Raw genomic sequence first — 21,244 nt, 5'->3', positions numbered from 1 at the left:
AAAGAAGCTTTCCAGGATCTGCAAAAGGAGCTTTTCAAGCTTCAGGAAAATAAAAGCTTCCAGCAACTGAAAGATTCTATCCTCCAGCTTCTGGAAGAAAATATTTCCAGCTTCTTGAAGAGAAGCATCTGGAAGAGAAAGAAGCTCTCCAAGATTCTGGAGGAGAAGCTCTTAAGCTTCTGGAAGAGTAGCTCTCCAGCTTCTATATGATAAGCTCTTACAGCTTCTAGAATAGAAGCTCTTTAAGCGTCTGGAAGAGAAGCTCTTCCAGACTCTAAAGGAAAAACTCTTCCAACTTCTGGACGATAAGCGTTTCCAACTCCTGGAAGATAAGCTCTTCCAACTTCTAAAAGAAAATCACTTTCAGCTTGTGAAAGGGAAGCTCTTCCAGACTCTAAAGGAAGAGCTCTTCCAACTCCTGGAAGATAAGCTCATACAACTTCTAGAAGAAAATCATTTCCAGCTTGTGGTAGAGAAGCTCTCAAACTTCTGGGAGAGAAGCTCTCCAGCTTCTGGAAGATAAACTTGTACAGCTTCTGGAAGAGAAACTCTTCCAGCTTCTGCAAAAAAAGGTGTTCCATCTCCTCGAAGAGAAGCTCTATCGCTTCTGTAGTTACTTGAAGAGAAGGTTTAAAGCTTCTGAAGGAAGCTCTTGTAGCTTCTGATGGAAAAGCTCTAGAAACTTGGAAACATTATCCAAAAGTTAGTATTCCTCACTAAGGAAGCATCTCATTGCTAACAAGATGAGCCAGCCTCGGGCTACAAATCGCATTAATAAAGATAATAATAATGAGCATCTCGTTTAGAATTCCGCCAAGGTTTACTTCAGAAATATCTTCATGGGTTTCCTTCATAGGTTCTTATAGGACTTATTAGAAATTGATGATATAAGGAATTGGAATCATCCGACAAGTTATAATTCATGCTTTTTATCTTTATTTAACATTTGACAGCAATCACTGTTTTGGGACCAGTTGAAACAGGCCCTAGTGAATCTTCCAGGAGTTCCTTAAGGAAAACCTACTGCGATTCTTTCAAGATTTCCTCTCGGAGTATCTCCAGAGACTCTTCCAGAGATTTCTACATAAATTCCTTCAAATATTAATCCAGGGATTGCTCCAGGTATTCCTCCAGGAATTTACCAGAAGCTTTTCCAAGATACTCTGTACCGTAAACCTTACAGCGATATTGCCAGGGATTCTTAAGGATTTTGCTAGAGATTCCTCCTAAAAGAATTTTGTAAACTACCAGATTCCGATAGAGCCCCAGGTATACACTCTGCAATTCTTCCAGGAGTTCTTCTTGGGTTTCGACAAGGGATTCATCCGGGGTTAATTTTAGGGATTCATGCAGGAAAATCGTATAGATTTCGGAAGAAGTTCCTCCAGTGATTCCTTCTATAGTAAAATCTTTAGTAGGGTTCTTCCTAAAATGTCTTCAATAATTCCTCTAGGATATGTTCAAGGAATTCTTCCGTCAATACTTCAGAATTCATACAAAAATTTCTACAAGGATTTTTCAAGTGATTTTTTTCTGGTATTTTGCAGAGATTCCTCTAGAAAGTATTCTAAAGGTTCCTCCAATGATTCTTCAAGAAAAATCTCCAAAAGGATTCTTACCGAGATGTCTTCACGGCTTTCTCCTGGAATTACTCCAAAGGATAGGACAATCTTTACAATGATTTCTGAAGATATTACTTTAGTGATTTCTCCAGGAATTCATCCATGGATGCCTTCACCGATATAGGCAGGGATATCCCCAAGTGGTCCTCTCGAGATTTCTATAGGATATTTCTACCGGATTCTACCAAGAAATCATCCAGATGATCCACAGGAAATCACTTCACGAATTCCTATTGAGCTTCCTCAAGAATAACCTTCAGGAATTTTCCCACACCACCAGGAAAAAGAATGACATCAAGGATTTCTCCAGATAATCCTCTTGAGGATTCCCAGGATTTTTTTCAGAGATTCGTTCCAAAAAGTATCCAAAAAGTCCCTCCATGAATCCTTCCATGAATTTCTCCAGGAATTCAATCAGAAATTATTCTATGAATTACATGAGCCAAATCGCTACAGGAATTTAGGGAATTTTTCCGGAGTATTTATACAGGGATTTTTCAAGTGATTTTTTCTAGTATTCCTTCAAAGATTCCTCTAGAAATTTTTCTAGAGGCTCCTCAAATGATTCCTCAAGAAAAATTTCTATAAAGATTCTTGCAAAGATTTCTTCATGGCTTTCCCCAGGAATTACTTGAGGTTAGGACAATCAATCCCTAAGACACCACCAGGAAAAAACGCTCCATTATTACTCCAAAAATTTCTTCAGATAATTCTCAAAGGATTCCTCAGGAATTTCTCCAGAGATTCGTTCTGGGCCTCCAAAAATCATTCGGAGATGCCTCCACACGTTTCTCTAGATATTCTCTCATAGACTCTTCCATGCATTCCTCTAGATATTTCATCACAAATTATCTTAAAAATTTCTCCAGGGATATCATTAGGAAAATCTCTACAGGGATTTATCTAGGGATTCCTCTAACAAAATCTCTACAGTGGCTCTTCCTTGGATATCTCTACGGATATTCTAGGGATTCCACCAGGAATTCTTCAAGAGATGTCCCCGAGAAGTCCTTCAGTAATTAATTTAAATAAATCTTTTGGGGATTCCTTCATTGATTCCTTAAGCAATTTACCCAAATATTCCTTCAGAGACTCCGATATGATTTTTTTTCTGGAGGGATTTCTGTAAAGATTCGTTTTTCATAAAACCCCTGGAATAATTGAAGGTGAAATCTATGGAGGAATTTCCCGAAGGAATTGATAGAGGCACGGAACGAACCTCTGGATATATTTCAAGGGGAATCCCAGTGGATAGCCTGGAAAATCTTTGAAATAATTCATGTAGCAATTTTCCTGTGGGTATCCCTGGGGAAATTCCTGAAGGAAACTCTTGGGAAATCCCTGCACGAATAAGTGAAGTTATTTCTTGTACAATCCCTGGAGGAATTTCTGGTACAATCACTGGAGCGATCCCTTGACGAGTATCTGAATAAATCTCAAGAATAACACTGTGGAACACGTTCTTGTCTCAAGCACCAAAACACCACTATTCACTAAATTAAGGATTGCTGAATCCATTGCCGTTTTCAGAAATATCATAGCACGTCTAGTTTTTTAGGTTTGACTATTTCAAATGTGGACTATATTATCAAACTTGCATGCAAGTTTGTCAGCTTGTATGGCAATTTATTTGCTTAATTCGCCACAGAATTAAAACATCATGTATTTAACAATACTTATCAACCAAGATCATAATACTTTCGATGTTAAAAATGTCATTTTTGTTACGCTGTGTAATTCCCCGAGGAATTTCGAGAGGACTATCTGAGGAAGTCTCTGCAAGTATCCATGGAGGAACTACTAGAGGAATATATGAAGTAACCGTTGCAGAAATAGCCCTTACCTGGAAAAAGCCTTGAAGAAACCTCTGCGAAAATCACTGAAAAGATTTTCTTGGAAAAATTCTTGGAGGAGGCTCTGGAAATATTTTTGGAAGTATATCAGGAGGATTCGTTTTAAGAATCTTTGGAAAAATTTCTGAAGGAGTCCTAAAGTAATCGCTGCAAGAATTTTTGGAAAACTACCTTGGAAGAATCCTTGGAGCAATTGCTCCAATCCCAGTGAAGATTTTACTTGAGGAATCTATGGAGGAATCACTGAATGCATTGCGGTAGGAACTTCTTGAAAAATTCCTAGCCAGGCCTCCCCTAACCCCCCTATTTACGCCAATGTGTCTCACAAAGATTTTATTCTTAAATCATACAGTTAACATGATTGAAGAGTCTCTACAGTTAACTGGATGGACTCTTCAACAATTTACCGTGTTCACCATATTAAATCTTTAACCCCCCGACCGGTGGCTTAATTTTTTCACCACAAAAATACATTCAAATCACGATAACTTTTTTGTTTCTGAATATTTTTACCTTTAAGTTATACCATAAAGTTAAACAAAAAAGTTATCGTGATTGGATTTTTTTTGTGGTTAAAAATGAAGCTGCTGGTAGAGGGGTTAAAAAAACTGGTGTGCAAAACTCCAGTTCGTTCGAATCCCGCCGAGAACTACGACAAGATTATAAACTTTCATGCCTGCTGTTCAACATTGCGCTTGAAGGTGTCATGTGGAAAGTCGGGCTTAACTGTCAAGGCATGGTTTTCACGAGATTCCGACAATTTGTCTGCTTCGTGGATGACATGGATATTATTGGGAGAAAATTTGAAACGGTGGCAGATTTCTTTCAAGTTTCTTTCGCCAGATATTTTTTCGAGTTGCAGTTTACGTGAACCCACTTTGGACAGACGATTGGCGCCGACTCAAAGGGACTTGTCGGTTAAATAACGCATTTATTATCAGAATAGACCGAGATGAGCCAGCCTCGGGCTGCAAATCTCGTTAATAAAGATAATAATAATAATATCAGAATATGCGGGGTCTACGTTGGTAACGTTTTCTTTTGCACATTTGATTGAAAAATGACGCTTACGTTTTTACTGAGACATGGTCGGACGATCGACAAATCTGCACTTTCTTCACTAAAGCCTATCTGACATGAGCGATTTATCTTGATGGATACTCTCTTTCATTGATTACTTCGCTAAATTTCATTAATCTGTAATATTTCTCGGTAATGAAGCAAGATATAGTGGTTCTTCATCCTACAGCACAAAAAGCTGTAACGAACGAAAATCAGTTTTCTGCAATAACTTAAAGAAAGCAACGATGAAGATAAATCGATGAATGCAGATAAGCCCTTATGAAAACTGGCTGAAATTACTACTGGAACTAGGGTTGAACAACTTTGGTATTGCGATGTAATGTTCCAAACCCATTCGCGCAAGATAGATTGAGCTACCATTAATCTGGTAACACGGATAATGCTTGACTGTAAAATAATGACACTAATATGGCATGAAGATGAGGACAAAGAGAGAAAAACCATAACTAACATATGTGTGAAGTCAACTTAATTGAAGTGCTCAAATCTTTTTTGATAAAATATCCCAACTTTATAATTATTATTTTGAAGTCAATTATAAGTACATCGGACTATCTACATTAGAGTTATAAACTTACGAAGCACCGGTTTAGAATAGGTATACGATAGTAGTTATTACGGGATGGATTAGAAACGGATCGGACGTTCACCTGCCAAAAGTGCCAGCAGTTTCCGTTAGTCAACCCAACGAAACAATAAATGCGGGTAAGCCAGCTTGTAAGCCGAGCAGCGTAGTGTCGGGAAGAACTAGCGTTCCAGCGTCCGAGCAAGAAGAGCGCAGTTGCAGCTGGAGAATCTTGAAGCGCAGATGGTTCTTGCTTTGAAACGTCTGGAGTTGGAGAGTGAGAAGCTGGAACTGGAGGTGGAGGTGCTAGAAGAGTATTTGCGGCTGCGGGAAGAGATCGAGCGAGAAGAGCGGAACGACACTATCAGTGTATCTGCACAGCAAAACTCACGCAGCAATGTGGAGGAATGGCAGAAGTAGCGGAACGTTCAACGATTGACAACAGCAATTACCAGGAGGCATGATTGGTCAGATGTCCGAGACGATTCTTCAGATAGGTACCAGTAATACGTAAGGTCTGTCTGCGGTCCCCCTGTCTTTGTTATACATATGCGAAAGCAATAAACTTTCTCTCACTCGGTTTATCAAAAGGAAGCCGCTCATCCATATTTGAATAATACTCGAACCGGTCATGTAGGAGTGCACCCACGAGGAAGCTTCGGTGATTTTGATAGTGTTCGAAATGCAGATCCAGATCCACGTGCAGCATGTAGCCGCTGAGGCAGATTCCTGGGCGACCGCTTTTGTCGCGAAGCCAGCCCGCTGAGTATTCAGGAGTTCGTTTTATGGCGAATCTAAATGAACAATCAAGAGATTTCGCTCGCGGTACTGTCATGTCTTCTTGGGAACCGAGTTCGCAGCAGATCGCGGCGCGACAAGTTATAGCGAAGGAGTTACCAACGTTTACCGGCACTCAGAAGACTCGTTTACCAACACAACCCAAGCGTGTGGGTATTCAGAAGCAGAGAACTTAGCTAGGCTACAGCGGTGCTTGAAAGGGAATGCACTCAAGGCATTGCGAAGTCGACTACTCCTTCCGGAGGCGGTTCTACATGTCATAGCCCCACTCGAGACGTTGTATGGGAGACCGGAGCTGCTAATACACACGTTGCTGCAGAAGGTCCGTGAAGCTCCAGCGCTGAAGCAAGACCGGCTCGATACGTTTATAGGGTATGGCATGGCGGTGCAGAATCTCTGCGAACTACTGCGAAACTGGGGGACATAATGCGCATCTAAACAATCTGCCAGCTAACATGAAGCTAGATGGGTCGCTGTACAAACAACAATGTGCGGAAGCGAATACTCGTGCATTTTCGCAGTACATGACGACCTTGGTTCGAGCGGCAACAGATGTAACGCTACGCTACGAGACGAAGCATCAATCACAACATTAGCCCCAGCCACAGCGATGTGTTAAATCTAGTAAGGACAAAGATTTTTGTGGAGCACACTCTTCGGAGGAGGCGCAGAAGACACCGATTCCTGGTGATGGGTCGGTGAATAATTTAGTGGATGAAGAGATAGTTAAGCAATTGGGCGTCACAGGCGAAACTCTACCACTTTGCCTACAATGCACGGCGAATGTGAAGCGAGTGGAAGCAGATTCACAGATGGTAGCGTTGGACATATCGGGAGTGAGTGGAAGTTCAAGATTTGCATCGAAGGATTTGCGTACAATGCGCATTCGCCATGCTGACACAGTAGTTCCTGCATCTGAAGGAACTCCCGATAAAGGGTTACGAAGATGCTCTTCCGCGAATTCTTATCGGCAGTGATAACGTACACGTCACCGCGATGTTTAAGGACTACCTTGAGAACCTATTGCGGCTAAATCACGTCCAGTGGTTTGAGACTGGACTTTTATTTTAGCGGAACGACCGTTTTGAGGTTACCCGGTGGTGGTCAGACGATTGCAATGCTTGGAGCAGCGCATCCGGAAGAATCCGATGATTGATGAAAGTGTTGTCCAAATACCAAGTGAAAGGCCAAATTCACAAAGCGATGCAGGAGAAGCTCACTGAAGCAGATCCGATGTGGTCATGGTATATTCCATTAGAAGTTGCTATCTATCCCAAAAAGCCATCGAAATTAGATTTTTTTTTGCTACGCGACATCCATGATAACGATGCTGAGCGGTTCCACGTCGTTTCGCAAACCCGATTATTTTTGTATTTTTTGAATCGCCTGAAAATTTGCATACAGATTCTTTATGACCAAAAATGCCATTATGCACTTTCAGACCGCCATTTTGAACCTCGCCTTATTTTTGAGAAGGGCGTATCGGAAAATGCATTGCAAATCTTTAAAAAACTGTAACTCGAAAACGGTTTGACCGATCGATTTGAGATCTTCTACAAAGTTGTAGGTATTGCTTAGGACTATATGGAGAAAAATATGTACGATAAAAAAAAGTAACAGATTATTTTTTATTTCAAAAACAAAATTTTAAAATCGTTTTTCTCCAGAAACGCAGTTTCGATTTTTTTATTTTTGGATATGTTTTAGGGGACAACTTATGTGATTTATTGCACAATGTTTCATAATATTAGAATAATGGACAAAAAAGTTATAATTTTATAAAATATTACAAATTTTGAAAAAAAACGAAATAAAGGAAAACAATATTTTTTTATGTGTTTATTTGATAGTACAGAAAATGCATTGGAAGAGTACTTAAGTAAAATTTTTCTAGGTTGCATCAATTTCGAGATATACTCAAACTAATACAAAATTTTCAAATAAAAAAAGAAAAATAGGCCCTTTTCAAACATGTTTCGTGTTTCTCCATTCCGGAAAATTTTATTTTGATTTCAACAACACAAACCAAGTCAAGTCAAGTACACAACACTGAAGACGGCTTTACAGTTGAGGTTGAAATACGCGTATCTGTCGAAGGATACAATAGTAGAATTAAAAGGAACAGTACTACTCATATTTTTGTATATTTACAGGAATTCTACTAAACAGGCTCCACTAGAGTTTTCATCACTTTTGCCTGTGTTAGTAGGTATGATGAACAAACACGTTTTTCCCATACCCATACATTTGGACATTTGAGAGCATTAGTGTTGTATCAACAGTGTTTGATCAGTGATTGTAGGTGACGTTTATTTGCCTGTGAAATTGACGTGCTACGAAAGAAGATACAGCATTATATTGTGGATAAAAGAGGCGTTTTACAGAGGTATTTATTTTTGTTGTGTGTGAAGATGTACAAATATCATTTTTTCGCAATGAGTTATATCAGTTCAAGATGTATTACAGTGTTCAAACAAAGTTGTTCTAAACATTGTCGAAATCTTACGGAAGATAATATTCAGAAATTGGTTTTGTTGGGATTTGCTGAACAGAATAAATCAAATAGCAAGCTTAAAATTTGTGATTCTTGTCGTTTAAAACTGTCTAATTGTACTCAACTATCTAGTAGCATGGAAAAGGGCCATGCGATGCCATAGGAGGGACACTAAAACGTATGGCTACCAGAGCCAGTCTTGCCAAAGAACGTGAACATCCGATAAAAAATGCTAAGGAACTATATGATTGGACTCAAAATCGGAAAGAAGAGCAGCTGACACAAATCTTCTTTTGTTATTCAACTACTGAGGAATATGATATCATTGCACAAGAACTTAACCAACTATTTTCAAGTGCAAAAACAGTTCAGGGCACACAGAAATATCACTCGTTCATCCCTATCTCTGAAACACAAATTGAAGTTAGACAATTTTCGAGCTGTGACGATAGCAAGAAAGTAGTTGATATAATTAAGGAGTAAAATTGCAGTACATATATATATATATATATATGAAAAAAAAAACAAAATAAAAACAAACTTCTTCTTCATGGTTGTACAATCTTGCCGCGATGAGAGGGCTTTACCCATTAGCCGGGCTTAGCCCTGGGGACCAAGGGTACACCGTTGTGACAGAATCACATTTTTAATGCCACGTTTTGATTTAGCGTGTATATCTCGGAAGTGATGCATCTCAGATAAATTTTACTTGTGTATTTTTCGATAGAAGTTTTTCATATTTAAAACATATAGTTATATTTCTGTACTCAAAATAACGCACCAAATATATCGTTTTACATATATTCGTTTTATTTATTCTTTTAAATAATTTATTTTTTATCCAAAAATTTTCCGTTTTGAGGCATTGTGCAAGAAATTACAAACAATATGCTGCAAAACATATCCAAAAGTTAAAAACATTTATTTTGCGGTTTTTAAGAACAATGAACTTCAAATTTTCATTTGAAAATTTCGTTTATATTTTTTACCGTGCATACTTTTTTAAATACTTTGGTATATAGGTTTTGATCAAACAATAAACAATTCAGCTACGATTCACTCAATCAAAATAAAATATTTCTGGAATGGAGAAACACGAAATATGTTTGAAAAGGGCCTATTTTACTTTTTTTATTTGAAAATTTTATATAAATATGAGTATATCTCGAAATTGATGCAACCTAGAAAAAATTTACTTAAGTACTTTTCGATTGCAATTTTTCTGTACTTTCAAATAATCACATATAAAATTATTGTTTCCCTCTATTTCGATTTTTTTTCAAAATCGGTAATATTTTAAAAAATCATAACTTTTTTGTCCATAATTCTTCCATTTTGAAACATAGTGCAATAAATCACATAAGTTGTCTCCTAAAACATGTCCAAAAATAAAAAAAAAATTTGAAACTGCGTTTCTGGAGAAAATCGATTTTAAAATTTTCTTTTTGAAATAAAAAATAATCTGTAACTTTTTTTTACCGTGCACATTTTTCTTCATATAGTCCTAAGCAATAAGTCCTAAGATCTCAAATCGATCGGACAAACCGTTTTCGAGTTACAGTTTTTTTAAGATTTGCTATGCATTTTCCGATACGCCCTTCTCAAAAATAAGGCGAGGTTCAAAATGGCGGTCTGAAGGTGCAAAATGGCATTTTTGGTCATAAAGAATCTGTATGTAATTCAAAAAATACAAAAATTAAATTTAAAAAAAAAATCGTCATGTTCGGTGGAATTGCTCTACTGTTGAAGGGTGCGGATCTCCTGAATTATTTGCTTGACGGATTTTTGGTGAAGCGTATCGCCCTGTGTGCAGATTTAAAGGAGATGTTTTATCAGATTCAGATTTGGCCGGAGGAACGGCACGCCGAACGATTGTTATGCCGTGATGACCCATCGCAAATCCCGGACTTGTGCCTGATGTACGTAGCCATGATCGGAGCTACCTGTTCTCCGTGTTTGGTGCAACTCGCTAAGAACAAAAACGCCAAAGAGCATGCATCTGAGTATCCGGAAGCAATCATTCGGAAACACTATGTGGACGATTATCTCGACAGCGCTGACAGTGTCGACTAAGCGGTGAAGATAGCGTCTGATATCCGACATGTCCACTCTTTCAACTCAGAGGAGGTGGTCGCACGGGTCTGGGAAAGTAATGCAATTGCTGAAAATAATCTACAGTTGGACAGGAACGGCTTGGCAGAAAGAGTGCTCGGGATATTCTGGAAACCGGAAGAAAACGTTTGCGTCTATTATGAGGTCGCCAAAAGAAAGCCGTGTGGATTGCAAGAATAGAAGCTGTAGAGAATTCGTAAAGCGTTCTTTGATAAATCTATCTTGGTATGTTACGCTATCAGCCCACGAGGATCGTTGTCGAAGGATGAACCACGAGCTCGCCCAACTCTACGGCGAATCCAGTACCCTGAAGGTGGCCAAAGCTGGAAGGATACGATGGGCAGGGCATGTTGCAAGAATGCTGGACCACAGCCCTAAAAATATGGTTCGAATCCAGTCGAAACAAGAAGGCGTGGGGTGCAGCGAGCTAGGTGGATTGACCAGATAGAGAGAAGGCAGCCATGAACTGAGTAAATTGGCGAAACATTGTTGGCGAGGTTTTATCATGTTAATTGATTGGTTATACATCAATGAATAAAAATTAAAAAAATAATTCAAAAATATTAAAAACTTTTTTGGCAAAATTCTGGATTTTTGTTCAATAATTTTCGGCGATATTTTTAAATCTTTGTTTTTAATACTCAGAAGAAATATCTGTAAGAATCTCTACAATAATGTCCAAGGAATTTTCTGAAGGTTATCTTGGTGAGATTGCTGGTCGAACATTTTTAAGAGTTTTCTTGTCTGTTGTTACCTTCGAATATGAAGAATAAAAATAAAATATTTTTCGAGATATTAATTTAAAGTTCAAAAACATTAATCAGGAGGCTCTTTTCGTTCTGACCTCCTTATTTTCTCTGACTTAAAAGCTTATTTCAAAGATGGAATTCTTATCTAGTGATACTGACAATGACTGACTGAGAAAATAATAAAACCTTTCCAGGAATTATCTGAAAAAAAAAACCCAAATTTAAAATTTAAATACAAATTGAATAAATCTGAAACCCACCTGAATCTGAATGCACCCCATTTGAATCTCGCCTTGATCGCCACGGGAGTGAGTTCGTTAAAAATGAATTACCCTTAACTTTGCATGACATGACCGACACCCATAACAGGTGAATGCTAATTTGGGACGATAATTTTTACAGCATCATCATCATCATCAGCGCCGTTGTCGTTGTCGTCGTCGTTCTTCAAAGCGGATAATATCGTGCCAGCCAAGCCAACAACGGTGGTGGGAGTTAGCGGTGTGCGTGATTTTTCTTTGTGTCGCCAAACGAGGCACGGCTCGAAGCACTTGAGGATTAATCGTCATGGGGAGCAAGCAGTTTTCGCACACAAACACGCGTGGAACTTCCGCAATGATGTTGACTGCGGTGGATACATAAACTGTGTGCCGATTATGTGCCATGTGGCAGAAATCCTTGCCCACTTGTTTGAATTTGTTATAACTTTGATTTAACGAGATTGTAAATGTTATGAAAGCCTTCTCATTTGTAATGTACGGATTAATCCACAGTGTTTTTAATTAATGCAGCAATTGAGGGAAGTTGGTAAGAAATGTGAAGTAACGATCTCTCTCTAAAATAAAAATAAAAGAAGTCGAGCCACACATATAAAAATATTTAAATTTCAGTGTAGCGTAAACAGAAGAGTATGGTAAAAGTAAATCAAATTTTTCTATTGTTACAGCATCACGTTTAATTTTCAACTAAAGATGCTTGAATGTTGCATGATCGTGTAAATTTAAAGTGCATTCGATTGAAAAATAAGCAATTTGTCGTTGACATTTCAGTTTATTTTGATCCTCCAAATATGTGCACGAAAATAAACTGAAACTTACAACATATTTTTAGCTGTGCACGTATATGTTTTACCTATTTATTTTTACAATTACGTCTGGCACTTGCAACTGATTTTGATAATCAAAAATTGATATCACTGTTTTGTATGCAAAAAAAAAACATTTGTAAGGATAGTAAGAAAGATATTGCAGCAAGCTCTTTTCCATTTCCACGAAGAAAAAGTTAAAGACTTTAGAAAATACTACATAAATACATTTCATCGTTGTAGAGAATTTCAACCAATTCATGATTGGCAGAAGTCTCGCAAGCTCGCAAAAGTGTATCCTAACAGGTTGAAAAAAGGTCTCCACCCTTCATTTGTCGTCGATCCCAAAATTGAGTAATTGAAAACTCGCGACATCCGACTCGAGAGTAAGAAGCTCCCGCAACCCCTTAAAAGCTCTCAAACAACGATTAATACCAAAACTGATCCAACTCCCGTTTTGATAAATTGAAAAAGTTTCCAATTTTCTCCTACGAGTATCAAGTATCTCTGACGAGACACGCTTCGCGCTGACACTGACACCGACAAGCCGTCTGCTGTTGTTGCAGTGTCTTAATTAACAACTTGAGACGATTTGGTCGGCATCATCACCCCCTTACCAGCGCCCTACCCCTTCAGGAACAGCTGTGTTCATTGAAAGCGCGCTAAGATTTTGAGTCGCTTCATTTGCTGGGGTTGTTTATGACGGTGATTAATCATCCGCGAAGTTGAGTCCCCATCCCGAAATTAGCATCGTGAGAATAAGCGCCATTTTTGGACGGACGTCTGAATTTTGAGCAATCTGTTCCCGGAAAACAACAATCAAATTAGACGTGAGCACTAATTTCATGACTATTACACGCAATGAGCGCGAATGTAGTCTTTTTGCCTACAACGGTAATGAACATGAGTAGAGCCAGGATTTCTGTAAGGGAGAGACAATATTTTTTTATATCCTCCGCACACTTTTGTATGACCGAATCTCCTAAATAACGATATAGAGTTGATTTTAGGACGCTGAATCTAATTCCGTTTTCAAATATGTCATATCTAGTTTGGGTTTTAAGATATTAGACTGATGAACCTGCAGTATTTATCCATTTAAGTCAATTTGCATGCAACTTTACCAGCTTGTATGCTAAATTATGTGACAATTTGAGGTGATTTTTTTTAGGTTCTAAATAATATTAGATTCGCTGGAGCAATTTTCAGAGGGATTTTTAAAGGAATTTCCCTGATGGAGAGATTCTGGACAGATTCGAAGAACTTCCTGGAAAAACTTCGTAGAAATTAGCGAAAATCCCTGGACCAAATTTTTAATCAGATTTCAAAAGAGACTCTATTGAGAATTCTCTGGAGAGATCGAAAAACTTCAGAACTCTCTGGAGTGATTTGAAATATTTCCTGAAATAAAAAGCTTCTGGAAGATTGCCAGGAATGATTCTTGGAAGAACTCCTCAAAGAATTTGAATATGTGGAGTTACCCCTGAAGACTAACACTATCCTCCCCCTGCTCCCTTCTAATTACGCCCCTAGTAATGATTGCCTTTTTTCTGTCGTCCCCTTTTCCAGGACGAAATCTTTCACCGGTGAATCGCAACGTTGTCGAAGACGACGGCCACAACAGCAAGCGAGCAGAAACAGCAACATCAACAGCACCATGGGCGAATCCATCGACAGATCGCACCTCTCCAGCGGAAAAAGCAGGAGCACCTTCACAGCAGCCATGTCAAAGAGGAGGAAAATTGTTTACGGCTGGTTTAATTTCATCTTCTTATGCTGGCTAATGCTCACCGAACAGTTCGTTAGCGGTAAGTAGTCACTCGGTGGTCTCTAGAGTAAAGGGGGGCAAAAGATGCTTTTTGAGATTTCTAGCTGAATACGACACAAATGTTAGTAATGTTATTGTGTTCATGAAACCTTTAAGGTCGAACTTTTGCCCCACGTTACTCTACTGAAGTACTTTGAACATCGCAGAGGAGCAGACAGGGGTGGGTGTCAAGCGCTAATTTTCCACCAGTCACCAGTTGGGTGGGTATTCCGGGGGAAAATTATGAATCGCCTTCGCTGCCAACCAACCGCTTGTAAAAGTTGAAACTTTCCGCAGGATGAGCGTGTTTTTGCCAAATCGGATGAAAGAGTCATGGGCGGAGGGAGAAGCAACAGGGGTGGATTGCAGAGTCTCTCGCGGAATTGTGGTAAGCTAATTGTCTGCTACTTACGTCGGTATGGTGATGGCGAAGGATGGGTTTGGGTAAGGATCTTTCTTTACATGAAGACCACGGGGAGTACAGATGGCTTACCACAGGGAAGTAATTTAAGCTAATTGCTGAGAGATTATCTTGTGGCGATTCTCAGGCCACTTGAAACTTCAAAGCCGAAACTTCGATGCTCTTGATTACATGGATGCTTGAAGATTTAAGTAAGTATGTAGAAGAATTAAAGTTTTCCTCAGAACGATAGAGAATTTGATGAGAATCCAATCAACTGCTGAAACTAACCTAAAATACTTCTCTTTCCTAAGGAAATATGCTCCATGCTTTGGGTGGGTAAAAGAGTTTTTTTTTCTTTTTTGAGAAAAGACTTATAGCCTCTTTGAAGATTTGCACAATCTATCTTTTTCATATATATAAAAGAGATTTTTTCAAGCTGCCGAGAGAAAATGTCTTCAGATTAAGAAAAAGAGGCTTTCAAGGTTCTAGGGGAAAAGCTTTTACACTTGTGAAATAGAAGCTTTTCAAAAGAGAACCAATCCAGCTTCTGAAGGAGAAGCTTTCTAACTTCTGGAAGAATAGCTTTCCAGCTTCTGGAATAGAAAATCTCCGGCTTCTGAAAGAACAGCTCTTCCAGCTTTTGGAAAAAAGAGCTTTCCAGCTTCTGAAAGAGAAGCTTTTCAGCTTCTGAAAGGAAAGATTCCAGTTTATGGAAGCGAAGATTTTAAGCTTCCGGAAAAAAAACTTTCCAGCCTCTGGAAGAGAAGTTCTTCCAGCTTCTGGAAGAAGAGTTTTCCGGCTTCTGGAAGAAAAAATTTTCAGCTTCTGGAAGGCAAGTTTTGCAGCCTCTAGAAGAAAAGCATCTGGAAGAAAAAATTTCCAGCTTCTGAAAGAGAAGCTTTCTTGCTTCTTGAAGAGAAGCTCTCCGGCTTTCGAAAAAAAAAACAATTTCAACTTTTGGAAGAAAAGCTTTCCAGCTTCTGAAAGAAAAGCTTTCCAGCTTCTGAAAGAGAAGCTTTCCAGTTTCTGAAAGAAAAGCTTTTCAGCTTCCGGAAGAGAAGCTTTCCAGCTTCTAGAAGAGAAGTTTACTAGCTTCTGGAAGAAAAGCTTTCAAGCTCCTGGAAGAAAAGCTTTCAAGCTCCTGGAAGAGTCACTTTCCAATTTTTGGAAAAGAAACTTTCCAGCCCCTGGAAGAGAAGTTTTCCAGGTTCTGGAAGAAGAGTTTTCCTACTTCTAGAAGAGAAGTCTCCAGCTTCTAGAAGGCAAGTTTTCCAGCTTCTAGAAGTCAAGTTTTCCAGCCTCTAGAAAAACAGTTTTCTAGCTACTGGAAGAGAAGTTTTCAGCTTCTGAAAGAAAAGCTTTCCAGCTTCTTGAAGAGGAGCTCTCCGGCTTCTGGAAGAGAAGCTTTTCAGCTTCTCGAAGAGAAGCTCTCAAGCTTATGGAACACATGCTTTCCAGCTTCTGGAAGAGAAGCTTTTCAGCTTCTGGAAGCGAAGCTCTCCGGCTTTTGAAAAAAAAAAAACACTTCCAGCTTTTGGAAGAAAAGCTTTCCAGCTTCTGGACGAGAAGCTTTCCAGCTTCTGGAAGAGAAGCTTTTAAGCTTCTGGAAGAAAAGCTTTCCAGCCTCTAGAAGAGACGCTTTCTAGCTTCTGGAAGAGAAGCTTTCCAGCTTCTGAAAAAAAGCTTTTCAGCTTCTGGAAGACAAGATCTCCGGCTTCTGGAAAAAATCTCTTCCATCTTCTGAAAGAAAAGCTTCCCAGCATCTGGAAGAGAAGTTTTAAGCTCCTGGAAGAGTCACTTTCCAGTTTTTGGAAGAGAAGCTTTTCAGCTTTCGGAAAAGAAACTTTCCAGCCCCTGGAAGAGAAGTTTTCCAGGTTCTGGAAGAAGAGTTTTCCTACTTCTAGAAGAAAAGCTTCCAGCTTCTAGAAGGCAAGTTTTCCAGCCTCTAGAAAAGCAGTTTTCTAGCTACTGGAAGAGAAGTTTACAGCTTCTGAAAGAGAAGCTTTCCAGCTTCTAGAAGAGGAGCTCTCCGGCTTCTGGAAGAGAAGCTTTTCAGCTTCTGGAAAAGAAGCTCTCAAGCTTCTGGAAGACAAGCTTTCCAGCCTCTAGAAAAAAAGCTTTTTAGCTTCTGGAAGAGAAGCTTTCCAGGTTCTGAAAGAAGAGTTTTCCTACTTCTAGAAGAAAAGTTTCCAGCTTCTAGAAGGCAAGTTTTCCAGTCTCTAGAAAAGCAGTTTTCTAGCTACTGCAAGAGAAGTTTTCAGCTTCTGAAAGAAAAGCTTCCCAGCTTCTTGAAGAGGAGCTCACCGGTTTCTGGAAGAGAAGCTTTTCAGCTTCTGGAAGAGAAGCTCTCAAGCTTCTGGAAGACAAGCTTTCCAGCTTCTGGAAGAGAAGCTTTTCAGCTTCTGGAAGCGAAGCTCTCCGGCTTTTGAAAAAAAAACACTTCCAGATTTTGGAAGAGAAGCTTTCCAACTTCTGGAAGAGAAGCTTTCCAGCTTCTGGAAGAGAAACTTTTAAGCTTCTGGAAGAAAAGCTTTCCAGCTTCTAGAAGAGAAGCTTTCTAGCTTCTGGAAGAGAAGCTTTTCAGCTTCTGAAAAAAAGCTTTTCAGCTTCTGGAAGACAAGATCTCCGGCTTCTGGAAAAAATCTCTTCCATCTTCTGAAAGAAAAGCTTCCCAGCTTCTGGAAGAGAAGTTTTAAGCTCCTGGAAGAGTCACTTTCCAGTTTTTGGAAGAGAAGCTTTTCAGCTTTCGGAAAAGAAACTTTCCAGAGAAGTTTTCCAGGTTCTGGAAGAAGAGTTTTCTTACTTCTAGAAGCAAAGCTTCCAGCTTCTAGAAGGCAAGTTTTCCAGCCTCTAGAAAAGCAGTTTTCTAGCTACTGGAAGAGAAGTTTTCAGCTTCTGAAAGAGTAGCTTTCCAGCTTCTTGAAGAGGAGCTCTCCGGCTTCTGGAAGAGAAGCTTTTCAGCTTTCGGAAAAGAAACTTCCCAGCCTCTGGAAGAGAAGTTTTCCAGGTTCTGGAAGAAGAGTTTTCCGACTTCTAGAAGAAAAGTTTCCAGCTTTTGGAAGGCAAGTTTTCCAGCCTCTAGAAGAGCAGTTTTCTAGCTACAGGAAGAGAAGCTTTCCAGCTTCTGGAAGAGAACCTTCCCAGCTTCTGGAAGAAAAGCTTTCCAGCCTCTGAATAAAGAGTTTTCTAGCTGCCAGCGTCTGGAAGAGAAGCTTTCCAGCTTCTGAAAAAAAAGCATTCCAGCTTCTGGAAGACAAGCTTTCCAGCCTCTAGGAAGAAGTTTTCTAATTTCAGGAAAAGAAGCTTTCAAGCTTCGGGAAGAGAAGCTTTTTAGCTTCTGGAAGAGGAGATCTCCGGTTTCTGGAAGAAAAGCTCTTCCAGCTTCTGGAGGAAAAGCTTTTGAAGGAAAAGCTTTCCAGCGTCTGGAAGAGAAGCTTTCCAGCTTTTGGAAGAGAACTCTTCAAGCTTCTGGAAGAGAAGCTTTCCAGCCTCTAGAAAAAGAGTTTTCTAGCTGCCAGCGTCTGAAAGAGAAGCTTTCCAGCTCCTTAAAGTAAAGCTTTCCAGCTTCTGGAAGACGAGCTTTCCAGCCTCTAGAAAATAAGTTTTCTAACTTCAGCCTCGTAGATACAACTGTATTGGTATTCACTTCTCTTCGTGTTCCTTCCGATTCTTGCTGTTACACAATCGGTTTTGACGCTTTCATGCTACACTTTACCCAGTACGATTCAGCTATCACTGAATGTTCGGTAGCAGCAGATTTTTGCTATTTTTTATCGGTGGCGTTCGGGTGAGTGAGTGAATTTTCCCATGCTTGGGATCTTTCTGAAATAGAAGTTTTCCAGCTTCTGGAAGAGAAGCTTTCCAACTTCTAGAAGAGAAGGTCTCAAGCTTCTGGAAAGGAAACTTTCCAGCAGCTAGGAAAGAAGTTTTCTAGTTTTTCCAGCTTGCGGAAGAAAAAATTCTCTGGAAGAAAAGCTTTCCAATTTCTTGAAGACAAGCTTTCAAGCTTCTTGAAGATAAGCTTTCCAGCCTCTTGTCGAGCAGTTTTCTAGCTTCTGAAAGAGAGGCTCTTTCAGCTTCCTGAAGTGAAGCCTTCCGGCTTCCGGAAGAGAAGCTCTCCAGCTTCTGGAAGAGAAGCTCTTCCAGCTTTTGGAGGAAAAGCTTTCCACCTTCTTGAAGAGGAGCTTTCCAGTTTCTGAAAGAAAAGCTCTCCAGCTTCTGGAATAGAAGCTTTCCAGCTTTTGTAAGAGAAGCTTTCCAGCTTCTGGTAGAAAAGCTTTTCAATTTTTTGAGGAGAAGCTTTCCAATTTCTGGAAGAGAAGCTTTCCAGCTTCCGACAAAGAAGTTTTTCAGCTTCTGGATCAGAAGCTTTCCTGCTTTCAAGAAATGGACTCGTCATGAAATTGACACGAACTAGAAATGGATTTGAAATTTGATGCAAACTTCAACGTTCTGCACCCAAATAAGGAATAAAATTACCGGTTTATGTGTTGTTATTCGAACAATAAAAGCAAAATCTTCTCCAATTAATGCATAACAATCCGTGCGCACAAAGTTGGTGCGATAAGAAAGCATTTTTGATTCTCTCTAGACAGTTGCCAGGCAGCACAGTGAGGCGGGAGCGAAAACTTTTGCAATTTTTATTTGAGCTCTTAACCTCCGTCCCTCGCGCTGCCAGTCAACTCGTAGGAAGCAATTCTGCTGCAAGTTTTTGTATGTGCCCATGTGCGTTCATATTTATTTTTTTCCTTGTTATTTAACTTATCCGAGTAAAGTTTTTAACTTCTTTACATACACACACACACGCACACATACAGACAGGCGTCAGGGAAGCGATTTCACTTGCCATCATTCCACCGCCTTTGGCCGGAGGCAATTTGATATCTGACGGAAACTTTGCGTCGACTGATTTCGAAATTGAATTTTCGCCTTGGTGGGAGAGATTTTTTTTATTGACATATGAAAAGTTACTCCCAGAAGGAGCCTCGGCAAAACACAAAACACATACTTATGGATGGGAAGTAAAACTGTTTGCCTCGGTGCGGAATAATTTCAACAAAGGAGCGATATTTCGTTTGATGTTTGTTGGGAGTTCCCTTCGGGTGGAAATTTTCCGTCATTATCATATAACAATCATTTACAGCATCTTCGGTGTCTTGGTACCCTTGGCAGCATTTTCCTCGATCAATTTCGTCCGGCCGTTTCATGTCTTTGTGTCCCGCCCCGGTTGTGGCTCTGCTGGAAAAGGAAGTGGCTCTCTGGAGCGTTATAATTACCTTGCTCCGGGCACCGGAGGTTTCCTACAGGCTAGACCTGTGAGCCACCACCGCCAATCCATTTAAACATTATTTTATAAATTCTTACAGAGATTTTCATTCAAACTAGCCGAAAAATATCTCCAAGTAGGATCCACATTAATTTCTTCGAAAATTATTCCGAAGACTCTTACAACTGAGATTCATTCAGATGTTCATGTACGGATTACCCAAACAATTTGACGAGTTATATCATAAGAATTTCCTCTAGGAAATCCTCCATGACATTTTGAAGATTTTTTCAGGAGTTCTACCAGATAGTTCTCCTAAAATTCCACCAAATGTGCGCCCAAGAAATTTTTGGATAGGAAAATTTCCTTCAAAGATCTCTCCAATATTTTTTCTGCATTATTTTTGATCACACATATTTTTAAGATTCCCCTGGCATTCCTTAAGAAAACGTTGCAACGTTTTTCCAGTATTTTGATGAGATTCAACTATTATTCTTTTGCGTAGTGAAAAAAATCCTGAATAAATAAATCATAAATAACTGAATAACAAAGTTGTCCTCCTTTTTGCTGTTATTTTGGATCTTGAATTATAATTCAAAAAACACATGTTCAAAATATCAACTAAACAATCAAAATTTATAAAAATCCTTCTGTTTTTCTTAGGCAATCATATCATCTAGTTCGATCTGCCTGAACATCAATCATTTATTTGATTTGTCGAAATTTGCTTGAAACTCGTGTAGGTTCACTTGAACAGTCTCAAAGAGGATTCCAGATTTTTTTTTCTAGAGATTGGTCTATATATTTTTTAAACTGTTAAAAGCCGACAGGTACAAAACGTGTAAGGAACAAAACATCGCAAGCAGTAGATGTTTAACATCGATAAGGAGTCGTTCTCCAGAATTTTTATTATTACAATTTCAATATTTGACGCAAAGCAATTATCAATTATATACATTTTTTTTTGGTAGGAATGATTCTTCTAAGAAATTTCCATTTCTTTTAAATTTGCTCCTTTTGATTTTTTCTCTTTGATTTTTTCTCTTATCGACGTTTTGTCCTTTCCAAATTTTGACGTTTTGAAGTTCAATGTTTTTTCACTCAACCCTTCCAGAGATTTTTTCCACGAATTCCTTTTAAGTGTGCTCTTATGGTTCACACATCAACTTCCAAGTGATACCTACAATGGTGCTCACAAAACTTTTTGTTTTTATGATTACTTTCTACGAAGAATTTACTTATGAATTGCTGCCTAATTTGTTAAAATTTTAATCTAAAATCCTTATTTTTTCATTGAAGAAAATCTCCGAAAAATCCTACAACTGTTTTTAATAAACTTGTTCATCGAATCTCAAAAATTTCTTTGAAAAATTCCTTCAGATTATCCCAAGAGTTTTTTAAAACATTT

The 21,244-nt window shown here is 39.0% G+C and overlaps 1 protein-coding gene across 1 annotated transcript in view; it reads left to right on the top strand.

The window, feature by feature from the left end:
• The window catches only part of LOC5578571, a 185,967-nt gene that overhangs the window by 62,922 nt on the left and 101,801 nt on the right, over nucleotides 1–21,244 (top strand). Inside the window, exon 2 of the mRNA XM_001663912.2 lies at nucleotides 13,930–14,168. Coding sequence (XP_001663962.2) covers nucleotides 13,930–14,168 — 239 coding nt within the window. The remainder of the gene's footprint in view (nucleotides 1–13,929; nucleotides 14,169–21,244) is intronic.

The sequence above is a fragment of the Aedes aegypti genome, chromosome 1, assembly GCF_002204515.2.
Source record: "Aedes aegypti strain LVP_AGWG chromosome 1, AaegL5.0 Primary Assembly, whole genome shotgun sequence".
Taxonomy (NCBI): Eukaryota; Metazoa; Arthropoda; class Insecta; order Diptera; family Culicidae; genus Aedes; species Aedes aegypti.
The sequence above is the reverse complement of the archived record's forward strand: the minus strand, read 5'-3'. Positions and strand labels throughout refer to the sequence as shown.